This window comes from Cryptomeria japonica, chromosome 5 (assembly GCF_030272615.1).
Source record: "Cryptomeria japonica chromosome 5, Sugi_1.0, whole genome shotgun sequence".
Classification (NCBI taxonomy): domain Eukaryota; kingdom Viridiplantae; phylum Streptophyta; class Pinopsida; order Cupressales; family Cupressaceae; genus Cryptomeria; species Cryptomeria japonica.
The window spans coordinates 497445943-497471039 of NC_081409.1; the positions used below are offsets into that span (position 1 = coordinate 497445943).

At 38.7% G+C, this 25097-nt stretch overlaps 1 protein-coding gene across 2 annotated transcripts in view; it reads left to right on the forward strand.

Moving 5' to 3' along the window:
* The window catches only part of LOC131064891 (uncharacterized), a 158694-nt gene that overhangs the window by 39226 nt on the left and 94371 nt on the right, over positions 1-25097 (forward strand). For both annotated transcript variants that reach the window (XM_057999218.1, XM_057999219.1), the window contains one exon: positions 15360-15443. In XM_057999218.1, coding sequence (XP_057855201.1) covers positions 15360-15443 — 84 coding nt within the window. The remainder of the gene's footprint in view (positions 1-15359; positions 15444-25097) is intronic.

Sequence of the window (25097 nt, forward strand, 5' to 3'; positions counted from 1 at the left end):
GCCCCATTGCAAACAGGGACCCCCTCTTTCCTGCTTTTTGCGTCTTGTTAGTTTAGGGTTTTGGTGGTAGATGGCAATTTTGAGCTCCCAGTGCCTAAGTCTCAAATTTTGAAGTGTGATCATGCCTAAGTGCTATTAGGGTTTTTTTGAGTTTTGAATAGGATAAGTGCGTATAAAATGTTAAATGTCTAAGTGATCCTAATTTTAAAGTGTCCTAGTTGGAGATAGTTTTGTGCTTGAGCGTCTGGAGGTCCTTTAGGGGTTATTTATCTTTCCCCTAGGAGGTAATTCAAGTCAAATTTGCACTTTATCCCGATGAAATCCATATTTTCTCATTCAAATTTTGATAAAACTGGCTAAGTTCGGATGTGTAGTGGTGAAATTTGAGGTGTCCAGATGTTTTTGAGTGGGGAAATCATTTAATTCTAGATGAAAATCCATGTTTTAGTAGTCTAAGGGTCAAAATTTCTGATGGAGGGCGATTTTCTACCAGGAGGCTAAAATTTTGACTGTGTTGGAACTATTCCTGATGACCCATGTTTTTCTCCTGGAATGTAGATGAATTTTATTCGAACGAAATTTCCTATCCAGATGCAGGTCGATTTTCCCCCAGGACAGTTTATGATCAAGTTTGATGGATTTTTGTGTAGATGATTGTCCAGATGAGTGGCAAATTTCTACAAGTGTGATTTTGATGAATTTTGATCTGGATAATCATCTAAATGGGGATTGATTTTCCCCAAGAGTGGATTTTTGGACTTAATGAGAAAAATGAAGTGATTATTTTGGAGTCCAGATGGGAATTGATTTTCCTCAGTGATATTTTTGATAAGTTATGATGATTTTGATCTGGAATTTTATCCCAAAGGAGGTCGATTTTCCCTAGGAGGCAATTAAGGTGATTGATGATGAGTTTTTCATCAGGATTTTTATCCAGATATGGGGCGATTTTCCCCAATTAGCTCAATTTTGGTGAAAGTGAATTAAATTTGATACAAGTGGGCCCAAATATAATATTTTTTGTTTTGACAAATGATTTTTTAATAATAAAAAACAATAATTTAATGATTTGCAACAGTTATTAATGACTAAATGTTTTTCAAGAGGCAAATCGTTTTTCCTAGGCAGGCTATAAAGGCAAAGCTTTATCCCACATTGCTTGTGTGGTGAACTGTTAAGGTGAAAACATGTTTAAAAGAGCCTGCCCAACATTAAAATATTATTATAGGTGCTGATTGTGACAGTCAAGTGGCAAATTGAAGACATTTTAGTGGCAGATTGGAGTGTTCCCAGCTAGGCGATTTTGCCTAAGTGTCATTTTTGACACCTTTGGTGAGCTGAAGTAGCAGATTGAAAGGAGTTTTCTGCCCAAGCAGACCTGGTCGCCATCATTGGGAGGGAGTTACAGTGAGTTTGGTGGCCATTTTTTATCACATTGGGCGATTTTCCAAAGTGGCGCCATTATTGGAGTTTAGTGATTTTATTTGGGAGGTTGATTCCTCCATATTTTGGGGTGATTTTCTTGACTTTGTTGGGCACGATTGATGTTGGAAGGCTGTGAATACACTCAGACCTGCGTTTTTCACCATTGCTGGAGCTTACTTGGACACCATTGTTGGCTGAAGTTTGCATTTTCGGACTCAATTTTCCATTCCCAGCCAACTCCCACTTAGGCGATTTTGTAAGGAGGCCATTTTGGGGCCATTTTAGGGTGGTTTGGAGGCATTTTTTGGGTACACTATTACTGGTGTAAAGTCTGAAACTCCATTTTCAGGTTGTCTTCAGATTAATTCTTCATTTCCAGCCACCTCTACAATTGAGCGACTTCACTTGTACATCATTTTAGTGAATTCTTGAGGCATTTTTGGAGGCTTCCATTGCTAATATAGGTCTGAAACTTCATTTCCAGATTTGTCTTCAGACTTAGACGTCCATTTCCAGCCCTTTGTTTTTGCCTGGATTTAGCCATTTTCACTTTGGGAAGGTAAAATTCATCAAATACAAATGTTTCCTATGACTGCGACAAGTTCAAATGACTGATTTTTATGAGTTGCAGGTTGTCTTCAGACTTTGGGCAGCCATTGTTGATATTCGAAGGGTGTCTTCAGACATCTGAAATTGCAAAATCAGACTTTTCACACCATTTTCCAAGCATTTCCAGATTTGTGGTATACTTCCGGACACTAAACTTGACTTTTTTCTGAGTATATCGCATTTGTCTTCAGACTTTATTTTGAATTCAGCCCTTATGCAAGTCTGAAACTAAGGGTTTTAGACCCTATTCTTGTGAATTTCATTCTATTTTTAGAATTCGTGATGAATATGGATAAAATTGTTGATTTTAATCCCTAAATTTGTCTAGATCATAAAAAACAGGACTTATTCAATTCTGAAAATAGGTTATTAGGATAATTTTCCATGTTATTGACTTCGAGTTTCATACAGGTGCCATGTCTAAAACCAGGATTGGAGCTCAGAAGGAGCAGCTGAAGATAGTTCAAGAGGAATTCTATCCAGATTCCCAATTGTCCTCTTGATGGAAAGAAATCATAGACACGAACATGGAGTTCCTGAATATGGAGCGGATGCGGTAGAGGATGTTCGGAGCGAAGAACCAACTTCCTTCGCCTACATACACCAATATCATGAAGAGTGGCATATATATCACGCCGCTGGGTTTCCTCAATCCATACAGTGCAACGAGCTTGTTTTGAAATGCGCAAGACATTATGATCCACTTTCCAGGATGATCTGGACTCACAAGGGGATAACCATTGCTTACCTCACTGAAGATGCAATTACAGAAGTGTTTGGAATTTCTTGTAGTGCAGATATGAAAGAAAGAACGAAGGATGAATATGAAGCAAAATACAAATTGAAGGTGGATGCGTGCAAGATTATTGTGAACAAGGAATGGATGATTGAGCCAAAGCCTCATCATTCCAAGGCGCCAAAGACACTAATGTGTATAGATTTCAAAGAGGAATATAGCGACTTGATATTCCTACTCAACTGAGTGATGTGGATGCCGCAGGGTGCCTTGTTTGGAGGACAAATGTTCTACTTTATCCAGGTATGTATAAGAGGAACAATGATCAATTGGGCAAGGATTATCAATGACAATCTGGATTTTCAATTGAGGAATGTGGAGAATAAGTCATTCAGCATGACTTCCTATCTTGTATACATACTTGCAAGATTTGTCACATACAAGGGATTAATATGCAAGGGCAAATGAAGTCGGGAATGGACCAGGACAATATAGAAATTATGAATGTTATCCACAACTTGATATGCATAGAATTGAAGACTACAGGAGGGTGCATGATGCTTTAACCATGTATATTACAAGGTGGAATCCACAAGAGGTTGTCCAAGGTGGCAACAGAGTTAGTTGAGCAATATAGATTGTGGTACGTATAGTTTACCACATACCTAAGGATTTAGGGATTCAGATCTGCACCTTACAAACTTCCTAGGTATCCTACAGACATAATGATCCTACTTGAGGTGGTGAGACAACTTCTGGAATCATCCAGAAGGAGAAGCATAGATTAGGGATGACTTTTCCTATTTCGATAGGAAAAACTTTGGAAGTGTGCCACACTGCCGTTGTAGCTAGTATAGTGATTGATAAGATTGCATTCTATTGCCTTGGAACTTACAAGAGCAGAGACAGATTTGATCCACATAAGAATTTTGAAAGATTCAGAGGAGAAAGATTCATACACAAGGTTGACATTGAGGATTACTGGGCAAATCTAATGGATGAACAAGCAGTAAAGAAGAGGATGTGGTCCAGGGTGTCAGTGGATTTCATAATAAAATGTGAACTCTTTCTCATTTCGGATCAAATTGTGGATGATAGTGATCATACTCATCTGCAGTATGAGAATGAAATGAAGAAATCTATCCTTTTGCCTAATTGGTCATAGCCAGAAGTAATAGATTTGAATGTGCTTATGAGAGATGTTGATTTCTCCAGAGAATGGGTAGACAAACAAATGAACAAATTGATAGATATGGGTGTTGCCTTCACTTATGAGAAAATGAAACAAGAGGAGTCCTCTCTTGAAGATGATCAAAGAACAATTACTGATGTGAGGATGCATGCAACTGAGGAGAGTCATGCTCCTAAACGAAGGAAGAGTATGCTTGGAGAATCCAGGACAAAGGAGAAGGAGATAGTTGGTCAGCAAACAGAGAATAAGAAGCAAAAGCCTAGCGCTCCTTTGTCTCCCCTTAGTTCCCCATCAGTGAAGGAGGTAGATGTGCCAAAGAAGAGCAAGGAATTTGAACAATGCTCTAATATAGTAATTTTGCCAGAGAATATTCAGGAGCTACATGCTACGACAACATCGACATTGTGGCATGAAGATGATGAGCAACCAGGATCACCCATTGTCCAGTTGGAGGTCAGTTTGGGCAATAATGTTTATGTTTTGAGTAAGGACAAAGAGGAAGATTATGATGTTATCTCAGCATTGAGGGGACTTGATCGAGAGATGTGTCTTGATGATGGGATGGAAAAATTCATCATTCCCAATTGGTTGCTACGGAGCATGGAGAAAAGTAAGAAGATGGTGGAGACACAACCTATTGATGACATTGATGACTACTTAGCTAGGAATGATAAGGAGAAAGAATCTAAGGAGGCTAAGATATTTTTAAACATAGTCAGAGATGAAACATGTATGCGGATTGCACAGGTGGCTATCGCGATTGGTGATGTGACTAGGGATGTGGCTACTCCTATGGATTTCTAGATCACTTCGGTTACCTTTGGATGGACTACAAAGACACAAGAGTTCCAAGAACTTGGTGACACAATCTGGGCAATCAATGCAAGATTGGATAAAGGGAGATAGAGAAGAAAAATATCTATTAGGAAGAGAATATCAAGCTTAAGGAGTATATTGCAGAGATGAGGTGTGAAGATCACACCTTTGTCTCGCTTATCGCAGTTGACCGTGGACTTCATTTTGATCATGAGGCAGTGAGGAATACACATCCAGAGTTTGGTAAATGGATTGAAGATGTAACAAAGTAGGCAAACGATTTCCTTACTCAGTTTGTCCAAGCATTCAATAGGACGACTATGCTCGCATATAGGATACAAGATTTGGAGGGAGTTTGGGATGAGTTCCAGCCTATTCAAGAGAAGACTATTCCTCGCCTTAGAGTGTTGAAGGGAATCCCTATGTCCATGTTGATCCATGAGGGAGTTCTGAAGGCAGGAGATAGATATGATTTCCAGGGTGGGTATTGCTCATTGGCCATGCAAAAATCTGTTTATGAGCATGCACGAAGAGATTGTGCAAAGATGGAAGGATCAATTTAGGAGATACAATCGAAGATCCTTACATCCATGTACTTAAGCCAGTTGGATTCTTTGAAGAAGAATCAAATTGATGATTTGGTTTGCTGATCCATGTCCATAGTTCGCAGAAGCTTATGCCGGACTGGGAGCATACTTTGGATGCTTGTTCAAATGTGTTGGATGTGATTGATGCACAACAGTAGGCTTTGCCCAACCTTTCTATAGAGGAGTTAGATTCAATTCTGGCTGGATTCTTGGAATATGCTGCTAGAGAGAGGAATGCGGGCCAAAATATTCTAGAAGATTCCCTACTTGATGACTAGGCGTCATCCTATTGGATCACATGTTGGTGGTTCACCTTTTGATGTAAACCCTAATTAGGGCAACTTTAGGGTGTGTTGGCATGATCTTGGCCCTTGATTCTAAACGAATCTTGGCCATTCATTTCTTTTGAAGCTCTATATAAACCCCATTGCCTCTCATTTGTAAGGGAGAGATTTTTGAGAATTGTTGTCTACATGTTGCATATTTGAATACAATCATTGATGTTTAGTGATTTTGTTTAAGTGTTGTATGCATTTGTGGTTCTCATTGCCTCCAATTTAGATTAGAATTTGTTTTCAAGTATTTAGATTGAATGAAAGAGCTATTGAATGCATTTGTGTGGAATTAATTTAGTCCATACCACTAGCCTCTTGTTGATTGCAAGTGTGCCTTGCGTGGTCAACTAGAATTTTATGTAACTTAACTTCAATTGTTATATGTTCATTGTATGCATTGCTTTGATGGTAATGATTTGAACATCTATGAATTTACCTTAGTTGATTGCACTAAGCTTGTGTCAAATTGTTCATTTGATGGTGAGACCTAGCCTAGTAGGATTCCATCGAATTTGTTCATTGCCTCTTGCATTCCGGTTTTTAGAATAGAAATTCCTAAACCCTATTCCTTTTGTCTTTTTTTAGAAATCCTTGTTAGATTAGATCAAGATCTTAATTGCAAAATCTTAAGTCATCGACATAGCCTATGCCACATCCATGATAAGATAAGATCGATTCGGACAATTGTGTAAGTCCCCAAGTGAAACAACAATATCACATCAAGCCATTGAGTTACGCACATGTTAAGAATTGACCGTAGAAACCTTGGAATTGTCTTAGTTGATCAGATATTTAGCATCTGAGGTGATTTTGTTCAAGAGAGGGTAAAATACTTTGGTATTTTGTTCTGTGTTTGTATTTGGATAAATCACACATCAAGAAGCTAGAGAAACTACTAGAAACCATCATAATCGAAATCTGGCTATACTATAATGATACCAATGATGAATAATGAAAATCGGGGATGATTAGGTGACTTTCTATATATAGGCGCTTTTTCAAAGAATCTTGGAGAACACATTAGAAGCCGAAATTTACTAAGAAAAGAGCCACATAAGAGTCCTCAAGAGTTTTCCCTTTTTGAATATACCTTTTCTTCCAACTCTACTCATCCCTTCTTGTTAGATTTTCAAACTTCTCCATCATGGCATTCGTTTGTCCCTTGCTCCGTTGTTGTATATATCAAACTTTCAGACTTGCCCTAATCAGCATGCTCGTTGTTGAACCTCGACTCCTCAACTTGTAGTATTTGTCTAGTGGTATGGCCAAGCTTTGATCTCCAATATTCTTGCTTGTGTTTTTGGTCCCCTCCTAACTTCCTAGCTTGTGTCATATTCCAATAGTTTGTTTTTGGTGCCATAACTTCTAAAGTGGAATCGTTCTCGCCCATGATCATTGTTTAAATTTGAATTTGTCGGTGTGGCTGACCTATTTTGTCTGTGGAGGGTATGAAAGAGGAAATGTTTTCATTTGGGATGGTCATCAACACTCATCCAAATTCTTTTCAAAATCTGTTTAGATCATTGGTGCTGGAGGATGGGATCTTAGGATGAAAGCCCTAGTAATTTCAGAGGGTGATCTCATACAGAGATCCCATTTGAGCTTCATTGATCTTAGATCTAAATGCACTATATTGGTCTGATTTACTATTGCTTTTGGTATGAGTACAATAGTTTATTGCTGTTGTAACTGTTGATTTTGCATAAGTATTTGAATGTAATACGATCATTGTTCAAAATTCAAATAAGGAGTTGGGGAATCATATCTATTATTTGCTATTTATTTGTAATAAGGAGATTGGTAGTTTTATATATCATTTTCTGTTGAAAATGTAATGCTTATGCTAAATGTAAATAACGAGTTCAATCAGAGTTATCTAAGATCTGGTTTGATTATGAGAATCCTATATAGTGGTTATCCAGATAATAAGTGTTTGTAGAAGGAATGAGGCTGGATTTGCTTAACTATTTTAAATAGGACATTATAAACAACCATATGATGCTTTCAACATATAGGTAAGGAGGGAGGCCAAAACCAAAGATAGTTTTACCGAAACGATGGATGCCAAAATCATGTATCATGCAAAAATCCACACTCACCATGGAGAGCATCTTCCAAGAACAGTAAATGCATTACTTTGGAGGGCATCTTCCAAGAATAGTAAATGCATCAAATGACTTCACACGGGTGTCATGTGTGCTCAATCAATGAGTCCCCAAATATAATGGTAACCACAAAGGCATTTAATAACTCTTCAATGGCTCACATCCTCAAGTCTAGTTCTCCATTTTGGAATCCACTAGCTCATGTGGGCTCCATCCATCATAACAAGATTCTTAACTTCTTCCTCTAGCACCTATGAATGGGGAACGTGCCTTAATTGACCCCAAATTTGACCATAACTGGAATTGTTGTGCTCCACCTCCCTCACAAATGCATATGACAACAAATGCCACGAATATAGGGGAATAAATATTATAAATTATTTCTCTAATTACACCCTAAGCATTTAAGCACACATTCCAAGAGTGTCGGAGAGACATAAAATATATAGAGGATTGCAATTTTAATGGCACCTTAATATTAACAAATACGACCCTTTCTACTTTAATTAAAAGAAGTTTATCTAGCACAATATACATGACGTGTAATGATGAAATCAAAAAATCTATCAGAAATGAAAAATATTAATGATAAGAGGGCCTTTTTCTCATTCCATTGAAGATTGCAATCAAGAAATGCCTGATTTGCAAGCTGAAATGTCCTTCATCAGTAGGTCCTGTGTGCTGAAATTGTTTGCATTTGCATTTCTAGAGAAATGTTTTGCTCCAGCAGAGAAACACAACATGCTGGATGAGAAACATGCGTTTTGTTGTGCAATGTGTTTCTTGGTCCAAGAAGCAGAAGCATTGTCTAGAGAATGCATTTCTTGTGACATAAGTAAGGGTTAAAAAATAGAACGCAATTAAAGACACATAATGTAAGAATTTTTGGACTGGTTTTCTCTTGGACTGCGTTTGTTGGATATTTGTGATTTGATGGTCAGATTGGTTACACCTCTAAATTTGAAGGTGTCATAGTAAACAGTGTTTCTCTGAGTTTCGGGGCAAGGCAATGTGGTTTTGGGGACAACAAAACATTTCCTGAACATTGGGGATGGCAGGGGGAGGGCTATTCAAATAACTTAAACAAATTCAAAGCAGCAAGTTGCTGAATTTGTAATGACATTCCTGCCTCTTTTACATGTTTAGGGGATTTCAGGATTATTTTCCTCAAAAAGTTACTTCTAAATTTTTTTATGCACGAAATGGAGTAGGCTGTCCAGTCCTGGATTAAGGGGACATCTCCTCCAAGTCCCCAAATCCTTGGGACACTAGGAACATCATCTAGATGCCTGGGGTGTGTACCTGTGGAAGACCACCATAATTAAGTTTTGGTTTCAGATCAAGCCTAAGTTGCTTTTTCTTTTGATTTCAGATCAACCATGGCTAATTTGGGGTTTTCAGGTTCAATGTGCATGAATGTGAGGAAGTGTGTGGATGTGATGCAAACAAGGGCATACTTGGTGTGTTAAGGATGTGCTGCAGGATGTGGTTGCTGATTGGCTGCATTCCCTGCGAAACCAAGAAGTGCAAAAGAAAACATGTATATATAAAAGATAAAAGAAGGATGAACTTAATTTTAATATTTGATATCTTTGGTGGAGGAATATCATAAGTTAAATGTTTAATGGGGAATTGAAATTCATTTGAATGGGAAAATATAAAAATTTCTATGTTATAATGAAATTCAAATCTTTAGAAAGAAATTGTGGAAGAGAGAGTGTGACAGTTCTTAAACCCTTTCCAAAATTAAAATAAGTGACTCCAAGCCTTTGTAGAGGTTAAATGTAATTCGGCCCATGATTTTTTATTTTTTATTTGACTAGTCATTGAATTGAACATTCTTTTTACTACATGAAATACTACTGCAATATCACATATGCATATCATAGTAGCTTTCCATTTACATGGTATTGACGCGGTGTCATAAAAGTGTAAATAGAATTCAGTTATCGGGATTCAAAACAGGGAAAACTTGGCAAAAACCTCAATAACTCAATAATAATGTAATAATTAAAAAACTGTAAAAATGAATTTGGTCATTTCATTCCAAATATAATATGTATGGATAAAAACATATTTATATGCTAAATAAATGCTAGTTATAACAATTTGCATTGAACTTTTTACTTTCATCTAAGAGGGTTTAAAAAGCACAAAGTTGACCTTTAAACAGTGTGTCATTCAATAATGAAGCATAGCCTGCAATTTTAGGGCTACCCTTGTGTTTTTCACCTAAACCCTATCAGGGTTTAAAATTTAACTTCAAAATGAAAAACATTCAAATTCATATTTTAAAGAAAAATCATGTAATGTCCGACTGAAATCTGAATTAACAATGAAGATAAATCATTACAATCCTTATTTTCTAAACAGTTATGAAATACCTCTGTTTCTTCAGATTTATGATGTCACAAATATGCCCAGCTATGAACTCTGTCGTGGATCCACCTCCAAAGATGAATTTGGTTTCCGTCCAATCCATCGAGAAATTTTGAAGGTTTCCGTCCTCGGGTTTTCAAATCTGAAAGCCAAAGATTCCTAGAATTCTCCAAGAGAAAACAATAACCAAATATAAACCAAGCATAATTAGAATGAACCTCTCAATGTTCTTTTATAGCACATCCTTGTGACCCTTCGTTTTCCTTCCGTGTCTCTTTGTTTCCCCTTTATTTAAATTAAAATGACTTTATTAATTATTCACTAAGCTCTATTAAGTCATTTTAATACTATATTAAATAATTAAATTAAGTTGTCATTAAATTTGATATAATTTGGCAACTTAAATTATAATTATTTAATTGACTTCTAATGTCCCAATAGTCCTCCCTTCCCAGAGATTGCTTGCCCTTAAGCAATCTGCACCTGCATGCTGAAACAAAATGCCTGGATCCCATATCAACCTCAAGAATGTTGCTCCGCCAATCCGCTGCGCTACTCTGATATAAACAACATGCCCGGAATTGTGAAGCCACTCATCAAAAACTCACTGAAGTAATGCACCAAACATACCAATGCCAGGATCCCAAATTATCATGCTGTCATAATTGTCAAATATGAGAAGATAGTAGTATCTCAAGGAGCTATCAGAACTGAAAAACTCTCCAACTGCAAATGATCTCCTATGGAAGTGTAACACCCATCATAGGCACAAAATAGTATATATCAGCCCATCCTGAGTTGCTGGTGTAAAAATCAAACTGCTCAAAGGCTGAGGTCAACACCAGTGGTACGGGGAAACTAGTACAGCAGTAATCAATTTGAAATGCTACTGAATTCATAGGAATCATGAGTAAGAAAGTATTTGAAAAATCATCTCCTCTGATCAAATCATACCTACCATCCACCCTCAACCAGGAACTACTCATTTGCTGAACCAAGTTATCCATCCAACTCATTTGTAGATCAAAATCCGAACCCATGTGTAAGCTGATCAAAGAGTGGGCAGCAGTACTAACTCGAGAAATCGATCTACTACTCCAATCCTATGACGAAAACTCATCACTAGAAACTATACGTGGGTCCCAAATCCTGCAATCACTTCCATTCTCAGCACTGGAGTTAGAAAGAACTCCCTCATCCAACTCGAAGAGTGGATTATCAAATGTCCAATCAGCATCACCTCAAACAAAGAATTGTCAGCCAACTGAATATTATTCTTTTTTCCCAACTCATACTCAGGCTCTGGCTGGTCCAAAAATTTATTGCTTGATTTTTTGGGACAGTTATCCAAATCATAGGTTTGTTGTATGCGGTTAAGTTCCTTAATCACTTCCTTAAAAAACTCAATCCTTCCTTTGTCCTCCTGCTCCCTGAAATGATTGGTGGCAACAATTTGATTTTTTGCTTCTTGAAGAGCCATGTGAGTAATCTCAAATATCTCGTGTATCGTTAAACTCCATGATGAGCCTATTGATCTCATCCTCCTTTTCCTTCAATTTATCAACATATACTTCAGCAACCTCAAAGATATGATCTCCATCTGAAAGTAAACACAAATAATCAGATTTCATTGATTCAAGGGCTACTTTGACTACCTGCAAGTCAGATAAATAAGAGTCACCTTCCATGCCCCTTTTGCCTTTTTCAATCCGAGTCTTCCAGTAGAGGTTTTCAATGATCTTGTGAGTGCTATCATAATGAGTTAAGGCTGCAACAATCATATCATCGGTAACCTTCAGTTGATTCTTCAAGTTATGTTTTCCAACACCGTCATCTTGAAATGCATTTTCTGATTGGTCATTCAAAACACAATCATCTATCAGTGAATTGCTGCTATTAAGAACACACGACTCAGCATACCTTTCAAGGGTGTTGTCAATGTCATCACAGGCCTCAAACTCCTTGTTTGATTGATCTGTAGGCAAAGCCAAGGCTGCTGCTATGTTATCATTTTCAAGCAAATTCTCATCATGTGAAGATTCATACACTTCATTGGAAACATCTTGAGTCTCCAACATGCTCTCTCCTTGAGTAAGGTCATCCTCATAAAAATGTTTGTCAATAACAACTTCTAAGTCACCAATATAGAGATTTGTATATCCCTTATAACAACAGCTCAATCCTTCTTCTTGCAAGCATTTGTGATATTCTGTTGAAACAAAACTGTGAGATACCTATCTTCTTTATCACTGGTTAGACTCTCTTATCGAACAGCAATATGATGTAGTATTTGTATAGTTCTAGTGTACTGACATTTTGTCAATCATTTGTATGACTATCACCACCTTAACCAACTAAGAATTCTCAGTTCTGCACAAAAAAATTAGAGTATAGCAGCCAGTCAAATCCAAATAACTGAAACCATTCCACAACGACGACAAGATAAATAGGAACAAGCTTCTAAACCACCAATAAATGAGCAATTACTCTTGCAATAAGCACAGAGCACTGGGTCACCTGAACCAATACTCCACATCTAAGTTATTGTTTAACGGCTTAGAAATTCAAGAACTCTTCCTGTGTTCACCACGTGACTCCAGAACACAGCTTGTATACATTCAACACTAAACAACAGATAAAGAAACCGAATTCTAGCATTCAAAGACAAATGAAGATGCAGTTTCAATACCTGATAACACACAGGCACCCTGTGATAGAGTATCTGTCTCATAATATACTCGATGACATTCAACCTTAAGCAAGGAATAGCTCAAACTGAGCTGTCTCCAGATTCAATAACCATTCTCAATTTAGGTTGCATCAGACTCGATCCAATATATACAAACAACTGCAGATGTATATATTGCTGTTGGAAATACCTAGAAATATATTTTGACTATTCAGGTGGAAATATGTGTGCAAACCATAAGCCCGCCTCTGTGAGTAGGAAGTTCGACATGCACAGGCAATTATAGCTCGAACCAATCCTTCATTGCTTCGTCCAGGCACTCACGACAAATATTAGTGTTTGTTCAACCAATGATATTGCAGGCAACTCACAAATATTAAGGATTGAGTATAGTTGCCATGAAATAGTTGTTACTTTCGACTCTAACTCTTTTCGCCCTTTGAACAAATATTACATATAATAATCAGGGTCCACAGGAGTTAAATTAAAAAAAAAACAAATACTATTTTCTTGCCCGTACACAAGTTGGGCTTTAATAATCATATTTTTAGAAACCTTATTACTCCCGATGATAAAGTTCTGTTGAAATAATTAATCATATTATTCACGACAACATCAATTCTATACAAATGCAATCCTTTATTTATCGGGCCACCAGAATAAATATTATGCCTCTGATATCATGGTTGTCTAGATATATTCCCCATGGCAATAGCAATTGAAAAAGAAATCTTGTAATGGCAATGATTCAATTTGGAATGCCTTCTGATATTAATATCACGCCATCAGATATGAAACATCAAAGCAAGGAGACGCACAAGCACGGGCCCGGAAAGGCTTGAGAAATGAATCAATTATTTATTTTTTCCCTTTGCCAAAACTATGGTCATTGACAAGTATTTTTGATATGATATACTTTCAGTGCAGAGTCGACTTAATGTCCCTTACGCCAAATAGCTAATGGCCCCACTCAAATATTTCACACTTCAATCTCTATAATCCGCCTTTGTTAATGTTATCCACGAGACCTGCCCACCATACTCTTGTTCTCGATATTTTGGAAACCACAAATATCATTCATGAAACCTCATAGGTTGGCAGGAGAACCAACTTTAATACCACTGAAATATCACCCTAGGATATTTGCTTCAAATTTTCCAAATGTTCAAAGGAATTTGAGCAAACAATCTGTATGCAAACTGATTTCTTTTAATCCAACAGGTTATACTGTAAATCATGTAATATCCGACTGAAATCTGAATTAACAATGAAGATAAATCATTACAATCCTTATTTTCTAAACAGATATGAAATACCTTTGTTTCTTCAGATTTATGACGTCACAAATATGCCCAGCTGTGAACTCAGTCGCGAATCCACCGCCAAAGATTAATTGGGTTTCCGTCCAATCCACCGAGAAATCTTGAAGGTTTCCATCCTCAGGTTTTCAAATCTGAAAGCCAAAGCTTCCCAAAATTCTCCAAGAGAAAACAATAACCAAATATAAACCAAGCATTATCAGAATGAGCCTCTCAATGTTCTTTAATAGCACATCCTTGTGACCCTTCGTTTTCCTTCTGCCTGTCTCTTTGTTTCCCCTTTATTTAAATTAAAATGACTTTATTAATTATTCATTAAGCTCCATTAAGTCATTTTAATACTTTATTAAATAATTAAATTAAGTCGTCATTAAATTTGACATAATCTGGCAACTTAAAATTTAATTATTTAATTGACTTCTAATGTCCCAAAAAGGGGATATTACACAAAATGTGACAGTTTGTAATTACTCATTGTTAATCATGGGGTTTTCAAGTGTAGTGCTACTATGGTCCATAGTTGTATGTGTTTCAGGTTAAGAAGCCCTGGACTATAGTGAACCAAACTTTTGTAGAGGACAATCCATGAAGCTTGTACTGATATTTTCTGTTATCACATTTTTTTACTGTGAATAATCCACAATCTGTCTTCAATGAAGGAAATTATGGTTTTGAAGGTTGCGTTCACCTTCAAGGAGAGGAAGGCTCTAATCAAGTCTAGACTTGGTCTATGGCATAAGTTTAGCATAAAAACATAGCCTGCTCAATAAGTAGAGTTGACTGTGCTTTAACAAATAAATTCAAAATTGAAATTTTGATCTCTATTTCAAAGAATTTGTGATTCATGTATATACAAATATATTTGTCTATAATACTAATGCATTCTATACCCTGCACAAACCAGAATTGGGGTGCGCATTGTGCTCCACATTTGTACCTTGCACATTACCCCACCAAAGAACTTTGCTTTAATTGTTTTTGGTTAAATGGATCTTTTGACTGTAAATGAGCTTGTGCTGCTCCTAATGAGTTTTTAATGGCATATTTGTTTGTTGGTATATTTTTTCTCAAAATTTTGGCTATGCACATATGGAAACTTGTTTCATAGTATCATTTGTGGCAATATTGCTTTGATTACCAACTTACTCTTTCCATTCTTGGTTGTAGGTGAGATTATCTAATACAGGTTCAGATTCCCTTTACACACTTTGTCGTCGTTGGGTTCGTAATGATATGCCTGTTAAGGATCAGGTTTGTCATAATGTTCCTCGCTAATTATTTTCGTACTATCTCAAATGTTTCACCAGAAATTTTTACTCAACATATTGAAGTGTAAATGCTATGCAAGTTTTATTTTCATTATGGAAATTAAAACAAATACATTGGTTAACATCTGGAGCCCTTTCATTCAAGACTTTGGGATTATTAATGACTGATTGACCAAGCCATTGAGCTTACAACAATAGAAAATGAAAACAAATAATTTCCTGACCTTATGCAGATTTGGTAAATTCAACTTGATTCTTGGCAGCTGGCACAATGACAGTCAGGACTGCTGTAGAAATGCATAACAAGGGGAATAGGGATGGTGCCTTTCAATATCCAGATCTGCAACTCTATTCCTTATTATATTGCTGTCTCAACCCTACGACTGTACTCCTCTTACTCATGTCCCTTCTTAACTCTCCTACATGCCATGGTCTCCCAAAATGATACCCGCAGGGATGGCATTAGGGATAGTGGTCTTCAAAGACTCCACACACTGGCACGATCCTCCCTTTTTAAAGCCTGCACCGTATATGCTTCCAAATGTCCCCTTCAGCATAAGTGCCTCATATCTCTGAGGCTGCGGTTATCAAAAGCACACTATGGATTCAAGGAAATAATACTCATTGCAAAATTAATCCCTTTTAAACATCTCTGTACAAGTGGTGTTGAAGATTGGCAGCGTCGGTCATCACTTCCCGCCTGAGGAAGACAAATATGTAAGTGGCCTAATCGGCCTAATCGGCCTAATCGGCTTAGAGTTAGTGTTGATGCTATGGTCGGATTCCTTCAGGTCGACATAGACAACATAAAGGTTGTGATAATATAATTATTGTGATATAATAATTATATTGATAATTATTGATAATATAGCAATGAAATTGATAATATAATATAATTATATTATTATTGTGATAATATTATTATTATGAGATAATATAATTATATTATTATGTGATAATTGTATAATTATTATATTATCATATAATATAATAATAATTATATTATATTAATAATATAATTATTGGTGCCACTTGGAAGAGTGGCGTCCCTTGGTGAAGGGGCACCACTAAAGGTATAAAGGAAGATTAATCTTCTCTCTTGAATAATATATAGAGATATAGACACACAATCCTACAACAGACTGAAACGCATGAAGAATAAGCAGTACTCAGGGGAGATGATAAGCATTTATCATCTATGGTTGGGAGGGCAACAATGATTGAGTCATTGCCCGTGGACAATTGAGCACCATAAATTCAATAAGTGGCAGCCAACTATTGTAGGCATAGGGATTTAATAAGAGCTGACCAACACAAAACATAATAAATCTTTTACAAATTTATTTTTCCTGCAAACCCTCAATGAATAGCTCCTCTTACATATAATATTTGCTCACAAACCTCTATAAATATGTTGCATGTAAATCCCAAGAGACCATAAAAATATGACAATCTGCTTTAAACGTCCACTTCTTCATTTTAGCACAACTATAAATCCTGATTGAACCCAATCGATTTTGACTAGGAAGAAAAGTCCCTTCTTTGAAGCCAATAATATTTATTAGAATAATATCTTTTATTATTTGTTAATGGTCAATTATGTAATATAATGTATTAGTTAGTTTCTATTTATGATTGTTTCTTTTTAGAAACATCATTTTGTAAATTCTTTATAATGATCTTTTGATCATTCTTTTAATGCATTCAACCTTTTACTAATTACTTTTCGTAATATGGGAAAAACCCACAAGGAATCTGCTGTCAAAAATCAATTCCGACAAAAATCTGAGGGTTTTCTACAAAACCCTAGCCGGTTGAAATCCTAGGTCGTCAAAATTTGTGCAGGAAGCTATAAAAATCCGTGGGTTTGATGCAAGAGAATTTGGAGGGTTAGAAAACCCTAGCCGTCGCAGACATAAAGCACCCAGATCGTGAAAAATGTAGAAGCCGCAGTTGCAAAGGAGAAAAATGCGAAAAATCGCGTGTTGAGGATCGTGCCACGGATTTGCCGAGGCTGGAAAAATACAAAGAAGCCGTCGTGGAATCCCTTCGTGCAGAAAATGGTGCCCAGATTAGACGCGGGTCGTAGTAAAATAACGCGCCATGATTTTGCAGAAGAATGCGAAAAATCGCGTTGAGAATAGACGCGGTCATTGCGCGGGCAAAGGACACAAATCATGCAAGAAGAAGTCACATTGGGCGGGAAAAATGCCGTCGAAAGCAGAACACGACACAGAGTTGCAGGCCACACAAAAATTGTGAAAAAAAGATCAAATCTCGCGATTTCGAGAAGAAACCCTCGAGAAAAACATGCCCTTGATTTTTATTTTAAAAAGAAACTAGAAAGCCAAAAGAATGGATCAAAATAAATTCGTCTTGCAGAAAAACTTTTCAAAAATTTCTTTTCTAAAATTTTTGACGAATTTATGTCTTTTGCTCTGATACCATATTACGAAAAGTAATTGGTAAAATATTGAATGCATTAAAATAATGATCGAAAGATCATTATAAAGAATTTACAAAACGATGTTTTGAAAAAGAAACAATCGTAAATAGAAACTAACTAAATATTTACAATATATCACATAATTGACCATTAACAAATAATAAAATATATTATTCTAATAAATAACACTTGATGATATTCGTCCTACTGTTTGAGTTGAACAAAGATGTCCAAAATGAAAAAATGAAATGACTAATGATATCAAATTTCCTTTTGCAACTCTTTTTGTATCCTCCTCAAATTTTTGAGAAACTTTTTACTTTATTATTTCACAAAGTGACCCCTTTTAATTTTTAATTAACCTTTGGCTATAGAAAAGACACGAAATAATTAATTAAACCAAAGTTGCTCATAAAATAAGAATGTAAGACCACTTAAATTTAATTAATTTATTCCCTCTTCAAACGCTCAATTAGCCTACAAGAAATGAAATAGGCTAAAGGGTCCTCTTTGAGTACCTAGGTTGAAGAAGAGGACATTATAGTCCTCCCTCCCCAAAGTTGCTTCAAGTTGAAGAAGGGCCATTACAGTTCTCCCTCTGATAATTCTCCCCCCATTATCAGACCGAAGAGTAACAATAGGTTGACCAGACTCTTTTTCAACTAATGCTTTGAACTTTTGAAACACAACAAACACCTCTGATTTCTGCTGAAGAAAATACACCCACATTTTTCTACTATAATCAGCAACAATATGAAGAAAATACCTGGACCCAGTAACATAAGGAGTAGCCATACGTCCACAGATATTATCAGCATGGACAAGTTATAGTACCTTAGAGGCTCTCCAGGAGTTGCCATCCGAAAACGCAGTCCGACGCTGCTTTCCAACCTGACATGCTCTGCAAACTCCAAGGTTTTGGGTCTGGATCTCTGGCAATCCGATAACAAGATCTTCCCGAACAAGCTGAGCAAGATAGTGCACATTTAAGTGCCCATAATGGTGATGCCAGAGTGTACTAATAGAGGAGCGCTTGGCTGCCATGGCAAGCTCTTGAGAATCACCAGAATCAATGAGTCTGAATAGACCATGATCCTCAAGACCCACGACAACAATAGACTGAGTCTCCCGATCAATGATACTGCACTGATGTGAATTGAAGGTCATGTCGAGCTGAGGAGAATGTCTCAAAATTTGACTGACTGAAAGAAGGTTAAGTTGCATTCCTGGAACATAGTACATGTTGAGAAAAATCAATTTCCTCCCTCCAGACTGAAACTGCACGTTGCCCTTTCCGACAACGGTGTACTATTCCCCTCCAAAAATAACTGAATTTGAGCAAGGCTGAAAATTAGTGAACCAATCTTGGCGATGAGTGAAGTAGCATGAAGCACCTGAATCTATATACTAGGCAGAGGATTTGACATGGTCTGTAGGTCTTTTAGCCATGAAGGCGTAAAGGGCAGACTTGCTCTGCTCAGTGTGCTCCGCTACATTTGCTTTCGGTTGCGAACCACTTTGCTTAGCCCGTGCAACCAAGCATTTACGACACTTAAGCTTCATGTGACCAAATTTATGGCAGTAATTGCACTAAACACTCTTTTTCTTCGAACCTTCTGATGACGGAGTAGAGGGTTTCTGTTGAGAAGACTGAGAAGATTGTGATTTGCCTTTATCCTTCTGAATGCTTGTTTTGAAGAGGATGAGCTATTACCACTACCGAACTATTGCTTCCATTGATCCTGTTGTAGAAGTTTAGTGCAGAGATTAGTGAACTTTAGATCAACACTAGTTGAGGTGATGTTGAGAGTTTCGACAAAATGCTCATAGGATTTTGGCAAACTTTTCAAAGTTATGACGGCCATGACCTCCATTTTTCGGCCGATGGCTTCCAACTGGTCACGGATTTCCTTGATACGATTGAGATGATCTTGAAGGAATTTTCTCTCATCCATGACAATAGAGAAGAGCATATTTTTCAGAAAGAAGGCTCTGCTCTTATTAGACGTCTCATGTAGCGTCTTGAGATGCTCCCATATCTCGACAATTGTTTTGCCGAAAGGTATCTGAGGAAGTTGAGCATCTGTCACTGAGAGCTTGATGAGCATGACAACTTCACGATTTTGCTCATCGAACTTGGTCTGATCAGGACCGGCTGCAGAAGGACGTTGGACTTTGCCAAGAACCAACTGATCAATAATACGATACTTGAAAATGGTGAGCATCCACTGTTTCTAAGTATTGTAGTTTCTGCCATTGAATTTTTGACTTCCCTTGAGCAAAATATTCGTCAGAGATGACATTAGGAAAAACTGAGGTCAAAGCTGGTTGACCGAATGATGGTACGGATATCGAGGTAAAAGTTGTCAATGCGTGAAATCGCGTAAATATGACGCGTGCATACAACTGAGGCAGAAAATTGACACTGATTAGAAATTTTTGGCGGGATGAATTCCAATGTATGGATTTCTAAGCACCCAAAAAATTCTGATAGAGACCTAGTAGGATTTTTGAAAAACCCCAAAAAATCTAGATAGCAGATTTTTGAAAATGATCTTTCAAAAAACCCTAGCCGATGAAAAAGTACGGAGTGTTCGTGAGAAACCCTAGGCAACTTGAACAACGATGTAGAAAAATTGATGGATTTCAAACCGAGGGTAAAAACCCTAGGGCACGGAAAAACGAGCCACCGTTGGAATATAAAACCAGAAGCCGCGCAAAAAACACGTGTGCAAAACAAAATGCGAGGTCGTGTAGATCAAAATTGTGGGCTTGAAAGCAGAGAACTGCTCCCAATCGTGTAACCAAAGGAACAGAAACAAAAATTGCGAAATGAAATTGCATAATAACAGAAGATGAAAATGCGCGAAAAATCGTGATCAGACACATTGCGGGATGTACAAAGGCGCGGAAAAAAATGAAATTGTGTGATGCTGAAAAAATAACCAGATTGATTCATGTTGCAGAAAAACCAACGTTGTGCAGAGAAAAAAATGCACAAAAAAATGCGAAATCGCCGCCGAAAATGAATCCGCAGATGAACGCAGAGAGTAGATGGATGGTTGCACCAAAAAAAACCAGATAAATGGGCCTTTTTGATCAGAAAAATCATGATGGAAACCCTCAACTGTTGCGGCGATAAACTACACGAATTTTTGAGATTTTCAATCTAAAAAACGACACACAACAGAGACGATACGGACGCGAAAACCCTTGCACGGGAATTGGGCACAGAAAACCCCTAGAAGGATTCGTGAAAATTTTCAAAAATATTATACTTAACAGAATTTTTGAAAAAATTCCTTACCTTGGCTCTTATACCATAATACGAAAGTATTTGGTAAAAACCTGATTGAATTAATGAATGATCAAACGATCATTAAATAGAATTACAAGAGATCGATGTTTCTATTAAGAAACAATCGATAGCAAACACTAAATTAGAAACTCCTAATATTTACAATATCTTACAATATTGACCATTAAATTAACTGAATAAAGATATTTAATAGCCATCCGTTGAGGACTTGGATCCAATCCCTGCTTAACAGTATACCATATGCACTAGGGATAACCACCACTTGGATGTCAATGTACATTTGTATGCGTGGATCTGCGGTTAGCTGCATGTGGACATTGTTCAATTCACCCACCACATTCACTTCGGTTTTGTCTACCTATGTCACCTTTTTGTTTGTTTTGGTGGGAGTTATGCCTAGGGTTGTGCATATGGATAAAGGCATTACATTGGCCGAGGCCCCTGAATCTATCAGACAGTTATGCAGATTATTGCCAAAGATTCTAAGTGTTAGGAGGAAAGGTGTTGGTTCTCTTGAGCATTGAATTTAAATCAATGGAATCCCGTGGTTTCATTAGAAGCTACAGAAGTTTTCTTGAAAAAAATGGAATCAAGCATGCCCTTAAGAATTTCGATAGAACCCTTAGCATTTCTGTTGTCGGGAATAATCATTATGTTTTTTGTCGTATTATGTTATGTTGTCGTCGGTAATTATGGGTTACGGCAGTCAGTTAGTCTTCCTGAAGGGCAGTTGGACGCGACGGTTGGTCGCACCCCTTTGGGTATTATATATTGCATACCTTTCCTTCTTAGTAGGATCATGATGGTCATAGCTAGATGTGATGTTATAAGCACTTGATGTACATGGACTGTTGAATTAATACAGAAATTGGTTCTTTAATATATTTCCATTATGTTCTGTGCATTTACTTTCTGCGTTTAATCGTTTACTCGTATGTGGCAAACGTCTGGCGCCATTGCCGGGGAAGGAAGGATCGGATGGCGTACGAACACGATGGGCCTACCCATTGGTGAGATTAACCCAAAGGGCGACGACGCGCAAACAAAGCTCTACAACGGAGAAGACATTGCAACGAGGGAATTCTCAATCCTGGTGCAGGTGGCCATCGAGACCTACGTTCGAAGAGAGGCCACTGAGGCTGATGTCCCAACAAGTGCCGTGTGGACAGCACTGGAAGTTAGCCCTGCAGCGAATCGGTTGATGAAACACCTCCCCCGGTGGCTTGCACAGGCATCACTGGCATAACGAACCCGCTTAGAGGAGATTGCCCGTGAGGAGCGATGCCAACAGGTCCTCTGACAGTACGAAGAAAACAATCGTCGTTGGGAAGTAGAGCGTGATGGCAAGAGGCGAAGGGGAAATTGAACCTTGAGCCTTCGGGAGGAATAAAGCAATACTGTAATAATCCCGACACAATGTCGACTTAAATTGTGGCCGAAAGGGAAAATAATAATTTTTTGTTTTGTTTTGTGTACATGGTGTGTGCTCGCTATGTACGGAAGTGATTTATGCCCAATATACTAAATAAGGACAAAAATTAAAAGATACGAAGGGACGAATGGGAAGTGGCACAAAGAGCGTTGAATCTCAGACAACAGATAGAACGAAGGCGTAGGCTAAGGCAACTTGCCGAGGGACGACCGGCCGAGGGGTTGCTCGAAGAGAACCCAGGAGGTGTCACGGAGGTTGTGGAGGCAGAGATAGACGGAGAGAATTACACTCTCTACACTTTCGTGGGGTTGCCTGAAGGGAACCTAGAAGGAGTCACGGAGGGTGCCAAAGGAGAACTCTACTGTTCGCCAAAATACCAGCGTAGGGTAAGAAGTCGCGAAGAGTTGGTGGAACAAAGAAGGCGAAGTCTAAACCTGATCGATGCCACCAGAGACCTACTAAAGAACTTGTCCATTTCGGAGGACAACCGGAGGGAGACGACTGAAGGCGACGGTACGACCGAAGGTGCCGGAGGAGCACAAAGGTACCGTACGGGAGGCAATTTGTTTGGTTCGGGGTCAACAACCTTCTCGGGAGGACCCACGAGTGGAGGGTCAGGTGCAGGAGGCGGAGGCGGAGGATCACTAGGTACAAGCACACAAGGCACTGGAGGAGCGAGACCCAGCGGTGGGATGGCTAGTAAATAGAAGCTGCCGAAGTTCAACGACGACGGGAAGGAAGATCCCGTCCGCCATTGCCGCACTTGCGAAACCATATTGTCAGCGAACGGTGTTACCGACCAGGACGAATGGGTAACACAATTTCCAGCAACCTTAAGGGGAGTGGCCATCGACTGGTACTCCGATATGGATAAGGCCAAAGTCGGCACATGGCCCAACCTGAAGGAGTTCGAGATAGAGTTCCACCTCCTCAGAGACGACAATGAAATAGTAGCCGAAATCTATGGCACAAAGCAGAACAAGAACGAGACGTTCCGAGCCTATAGTCGGCAGCTCAAGGAACTGTTGGGGAAAATGGACAGTCAACCAGCGGATGGGTTGAAAAAGAGATGGTTCGTGGAGGGACTGAAACACTCCCTCCGGAAGAAGATGAAAATTGTTCCACCAACCTCGTACGAAGATGCATATAATAGAGCGATGGATGTCGAGAGCGAGACCAAGACATCCAAGAAGAAAATGAAGATAGTCCCTCCCTCGTCATACGATGATGCATACAATAGGGCTATGGACTTAGAAAGTGAATACAAAACGTCTAAGAAAAAGGGAAAGTCCTCTGAGGAAAATGACTCTTCCTCTAATGAGAGTGGTAACGAGGGGTCGAAAAAGAAAGTGACGGCTCTGCAAAGGGACATGGAGCTTATGATGAGGGAATTTAAAGCGATGAAAGGCTCTACTAGCCGGACCGAAGGAGACGTGTGGTGCACAGAGTGCAAGGAGGAAGGACATACGAAGGGTACATGCCCAAAGAAGGCCTTTTGCGAAATTTGCCAAGTAATGGGACACTCCATCAAGGAGTGCCCATACAATATGAAGAACCGAAATACGCAAGTGCTGTTCACTGAGCAGGCCACAACATCCGCACCAGCGGGTATGACCCAGCAAACCAACACAACAACATCATCTGGAGGTTACCGGGACAATAGATGCGGCGGTGGAAGGAATAACAACGACAATAACAATACCCGAAGCCGTGTCCAGTATGACGCCAAGGGCCGACCAATGATCCAATGTAGGGCCTGCAATCAGTGGGGGCACTTTGCCTGGGATTGCACGAAGGAAGCCACCCCTCAGCACCTCTGCCGGTGGTTTGGGCCAGGTGACCATGAGGATGCAAATTGCCGAAAGCCAGGAGTAAACCTTTTGAACATCGAACCCACAAAGGCAGAAGTGTTGGCAATCACAAGGGCACAGGCCAAAAAGGCCACATACTTGGATCCTCGCACGGAGACCGAGAGAGTGCGGGAAGCAAGGGTCGAGATCACAAAGGAAATGGCGGCACAAGGACAGAGTAGCCACGAGGCCACAAGTTCGTCACGGACGAAGGTAGAAGAGAGAATCCTATGGCAAATATTGCAAATAGAGGTACCCGTGAAGATTCAAGACCTCCTTGAAACCATGCCACAGTTGAAAACGGCTATCTTAAACTTTGTACCCACACAAGCTAAAACGAGGGAGGTGGTAAGCCCCACGGTCGACCCTATGTCGTTAGTAGTCAACAGCGGACGCCAACCGGCGGTGGTAGAAATGGGCATCCTGGGAACTACCTTGACGGACACCATTGTGGACGAAGGGTTAGGAGTAAATGTGGTCGCATAAGAGACATGGAAAAAATTGGGAAAGCCTACGTTGTGGCCCCCCACGTTCAACCTGCTAGGGGCAGATCAACATGGGATTAAACCCCTCGGTACCCTCATGGGCTA